This window comes from Rhinolophus hipposideros, assembly GCF_964194185.1.
Source record: "Rhinolophus hipposideros genome assembly, chromosome: 13".
Lineage (NCBI taxonomy): Eukaryota > Metazoa > Chordata > Mammalia > Chiroptera > Rhinolophidae > Rhinolophus > Rhinolophus hipposideros.
In genome coordinates, this window is record NC_138059.1 from 34699028 (window position 1) to 34703787 (window position 4760).

The 4760-nt window shown below is 47.9% G+C and overlaps 1 protein-coding gene across 1 annotated transcript; it reads left to right on the forward strand.

The window, feature by feature from the left end:
• The first annotated feature begins 315 nt into the window (after positions 1-315).
• TSPYL5 (TSPY like 5) lies at positions 316-4467 on the forward strand. Its single transcript, XM_081070645.1, has 2 exons — positions 316-2654; positions 3484-4467. Exon 1 carries the CDS (start codon positions 434-436, stop codon positions 1679-1681), a length of 1248 nt encoding a protein of 415 aa, XP_080926771.1. The 5' UTR covers positions 316-433; the 3' UTR covers positions 1682-2654; positions 3484-4467.
• The last annotated feature ends 293 nt before the right edge of the window (positions 4468-4760 follow it).

Here is a 4760-nt window from a genome sequence, read left to right on the forward strand (position 1 = left end):
TTTCACCATGATAGATGTCACAGGAAATAATTGAAGGAACTGAAGATGTTTAGTTTAGAAAGTAGATAACGGGGAGATAGACGAGATAATGGGGGGCTGCCTTCAGGTTGTCTTGTATGATGTATTACACATGTTCTGGAGACCCCCGAGGGCACAACAGAGACCAAAGAAAAGAAATTAAAGAGAAGCACATCCCTTTCTAAAGCAAAGTGAGTTAGGAAGAGAGAGGAAGAAGGGCGTACCTGACGGTCCTCTCCTGCGCAGCTGCGATGGCAGAGCCAATCACTGTGCGCAGCCCGTCCTCGCTCCGCGGTACAGTCGTACAGTCGTGACGACGTGGTTGCCATGGAGAGTACCGCTCACTTGGGACCGCGAGCTGGCGCCACAGGCAACCTGGTTGGAGTGTGCCTTTGAAGTCCGGCTGGCTACCACCATGAGCGGCCGAAGTCGGGGTAGAAAGTCCTCCCGCGCCAAAAGCCGGGGAAAAGGCCGTGCCAAAGCCCGAGTCCGCACAACTCCTGATGACGCCCCGCGTGAGCCGAATCCTCCGCAGTTCCAGAGGCTGGAGGAGGAAACCACGGCAGCACAGGTGCAGGCTGGCGAGGGTTGGGGTAGCCTGGAAACCGCTGCGCCGGTGCCGCTCTTCCGCGCGGGGGAAGAGGCTGCCTGCCGGCTCCCTCTGGATTGTGGCCTCGCGCTCCGGGCCCGAGCGGCAGGGGATCGCGGGCGGGCTGAGACCAGGCTCGGCCTGGGAAAGGCCACGTCCCTCTCGGAGCGACTGGCGACAGACACTGTCTTCGTAGGAACCGTGGGAACTGTGGGAAGGCCGAAAAATGGCCCCCGCGTTGGAAATCGGCGTGGGCCTGCTGGGAAGAAGGCCCCAGAAACCTGTAGCACCATGGGGAAGGTGTCTCAGGCCAAAGCTGGTGGGAAGCCGAAGAAAGGGACCTCTGGGGAGTGTATGTCCGTCCCAGTGGTAGAGGAAAATGAGGTGGAAAAGGATGCAGGCTCAGGGCCCCTGGCGTCGGATGGCAGCATGGATACACTGGAGACCGTCCAGCTGAAGCTGGAGACCATGAATGCCCAAGCAGACAGGGCCTACCTTAGGCTCTCCCGCAAGTTTGGGCAGCTGCGACTGCACCACCTAGAGCGTAGGAACCTCCTTATCCAGAATATCCCGGGCTTCTGGGGGCAAGCTTTTCAGAACCACCCTCAGCTGTCATCCTTTCTGAACAACCAAGATAAAGAAGTACTCAGTTACTTGAACAGCTTAGAGGTGGAAGAGCTTGGCCTCGCCAGATTGGGCTACAAAATCAAATTCTACTTCAGGCGCAATCCCTATTTTCAAAATAAGGTGCTCATCAAGGAATATGGGTGTGGTCCTTCAGGTCAGGTGGTGTCTCGTTCTACTCCAATCCAGTGGCTCCCAGGGCACGATCTCCAGTCCCTAAGCCAGGGGAACTCAGACAACAGCCGTAGCTTCTTTGGGTGGTTTTCAAACCACAGCTCCATTGAGTCTGACAAGATTGTCGAGATAATTAATGAGGAACTGTGGCCCAATCCCCTGCAGTACTACCTTATGAGTGAAGGGGCCCGTGTAGAGAAAGGAAAGGAGGGCAGGCAGGGCCCAGCAAGACAGCCAGTGGAGACCCCTGAGCCTGGGGTAAACAAATCCAGCTGATCTTGCACAAGTCTTGCTACTACCTCCTTGTGGACTGGTGCCTGGATGACCACATGTGTTTGGCTGTCTGCCTCCTCTCTTCATGTTGACTGCTGTGCATTCTGTCCCATCTGAATTTCAGTTACAAGAATATGACATGTATGATCATGTTCTTTTGCTTTCCCATGGCCTTGTTTTTTTACTAGTGTCACATATTATGTGATCCACTCCTACTGTTTATATGTTACGAACACATGCTTCAGATGTGTGCTGCCTTTATCTACATGCCTGGACTTTGTTGTTGGTTCGGGGCTTTCCCACCTGTCTTTAAAATGGACACTCATGAGTCATTCTCCAAGAGGACTAATGCATCCTTAAGCTCTGCTCCTTTAGGGCCATTGACTTGGTGGGCTTCGTGTTCATGCTGGTCATGCATGCCATGTATGACAAGATTTTCTGTTGCTACTGCAAATGAAGCTAGTGCACATGGTAACAGCCATCAGCCAGAACTGATTGTTCAGTAACTTGGGGTCACTGGCCAAGGTCCCTCCTACTGGATCTCTGACCAGGGGTCCATACTACCCTGCAGGACATACAGCAGAATGGTGCTTGACTGCTGTGCGTGGATGAGGTTAAGGGTGAGAGCAGTATGCCATGTGTTCTATACCATCATGCATCTCTTCCTGCCTCTGGGCCCTTCTACTGGTGAACCTTCACCAAGCTCTGCACTGTGCCCCATCACCATCAGACCATTGAGTTTTGTCTAGGTTGCTGTTGGCCCCAATTGGCTTCCTGTTCAACAAGGACCTCAAGAACTGCGCTGTGGACCCAGGCCTCCTGCCAGTGTATGAGACACACATCTACTCTCCCCAGCTTTCCAGGAACCCTATTGCCTGCCAGACTGATGGGTGGCCTGGTATGCATGGACATGTGATCACTGTCATCATGCTATGGCTCCAGATGATGGTGGGGGCTAGAACCACATAGATTGCAGGTACTTTTCTCAACTCTTTTTATCCCTTCCTCACACATGACCAGAGTGGAATAGTGGGGTTTCTGGGGAAGAGGTGTTCTGATAATGTGAGCCTGTGTCTACATCTCACAACTCGATACATCTTTACTCGCTTTTCCTTCTTTGCTTCTACCTTTGAACACCCATAGGAATAGTCTTTAAAGTCTCCAGTATGGGGCATCACAAGGTTTTCTCCTGGAGTTTGGGGACAAGGGTGGGCAGAATCTGTTCTGGATCTCCAAGACTCATTTCCTTGGGGTATAAAAGCTGAGCTGGGCCCTCCCTACCCAAGCTTGCTTTGTGTTTTATTTCCCCCTCTCATCCCTGAAGATGGGGAAGTAGGACTGTATCTATATTTGTCCTCCCCCTAACTTTCCTTTCCTTATGGAAGACCTCATTCTGAGATCCCAAAGGACTGGGGAGGACTTGACTCACAGTTGTAGAGAGGGTGTGCTAGGCAAGGGAGTTAGAGCAAAAGTGTAGTACAGAAATAAGTTTGGTGTGGAATGGGTCTGGAAAAGTAGGTGGAAATGGCTTGAGAAGCCTCAGGTAGAATATGCCTATCTCGGTGATGGAGGTGACATGGAAGGACTCCTGTGGGTGGGGATGTGAGAATTAAAGGGGTTGCAGGCGAATACAGAGTAACAGAGTGCATCCACAAAAGGAGAGGGTATGCCCAGAATTTTGTCTAGATTAGGATATGCCCAGAGTTTTGTCCAATCTCTATTTCATTATTAGTGTGTTTTATAAATAAGAGAAACAAACCAAAAATGGAATGATGTTATTTTGGATTCTTTTTCTTTTGTTCTAGGTATGGCCTTATGTATGTGGAAGATTAATGCTATACGCTGCTTATTTTGCCTCTACCACATTCCTCATTTTTGCCTAATGGGAAAATAGAACTTTAAGGGCTGCCTTTTTTTTTTTCTTTTCACTTTTTGCTCTTCATTATGGACATTTTCAGACATGCGCAGAAGTGAAGAGGATGGTCCCTGGACCCTTTGTGCCTATAACCTAGCTACATCATTTATTAATTGTGATCAACTTGGTTTCATCTGTATCTCTTTCTTGCCACCTGTATTGTTTATTGAAAGTCCAAGACACTGCACCAGTTCAACTGTGACTAGGAGATTGAGACTCCGTTTTGGTGGTGGTAGTGGTGGGGTACACTATCATTATTGCATCAGGTCTGTTTTTTGCTCCTAATGTTAACTAATGAAGTTCCAGAGATAGGCCTTAGAAATGGAAGTCTTCGGAATTAACAGGGAGTCTCAGAAAGAGACTCCTGCATCCACAAAAGGAGAGAGTGACTGTTCTGTTGTAAACTCTTTTGAAGACCAATAGAATACGGTGCTTACTTGAGACTCTTTACCAGAATATCAGTCTTTTCCTCTTGTGTAAGATGGAGACTCACGTGACTGTTAGAATTGTTTTCAGCTTGTCCTGGTTTCATAATATAGCTCTGGTCTTGGAATAATTTAGAAATTGTTGCTGTGTTCTGTGAAAATAACCTCCCAATAATAATCGATAACCGGTTGTTTTACTTGCTAATTTGACAGCCTGGTAATAATGCAATTATTTCTTTGTTCCTAAAGAGTATAAATAGTTGTAAGCTTTCATGCATGAGGAAAAAATAAAAGCCTGTATCTCTGTTATATTTTATTTTCGAAAAAGACTTAGAGGCTGGGTAGTTGAGGGGATGTGTGTACATTGGCCTCAATGAGGGATTCCTAAGCCTTGGGCCCTTGTACGACTAGCTGTATGACAATATATAAAATTGTGATTTCCAGACCTTTACCAGAGATTGAGATTCTGTGATTCTGGCAGGAAGCCAGGTAGTCTTTTTTTTCCCATAAGCTTTCCGGGTGATTCTAGTGGAAATCCAGTGCTTCTCAATTTTTTTAGTACATCTTATTTGTAGGGGGAATCTTGTTAAAATTCTGTTGAAGTACTGAATTTTGATTTCAGTACTCTGGAGTGGAACCTGAGATTCTGCATTTCTAACAAAAGGTGATACCAGAGCTGGTGTTTTGTGAACTGTAGGAAGGAAGGTGATCTTCAAGTCCGGCTCAGACTAGAGGAATGGTA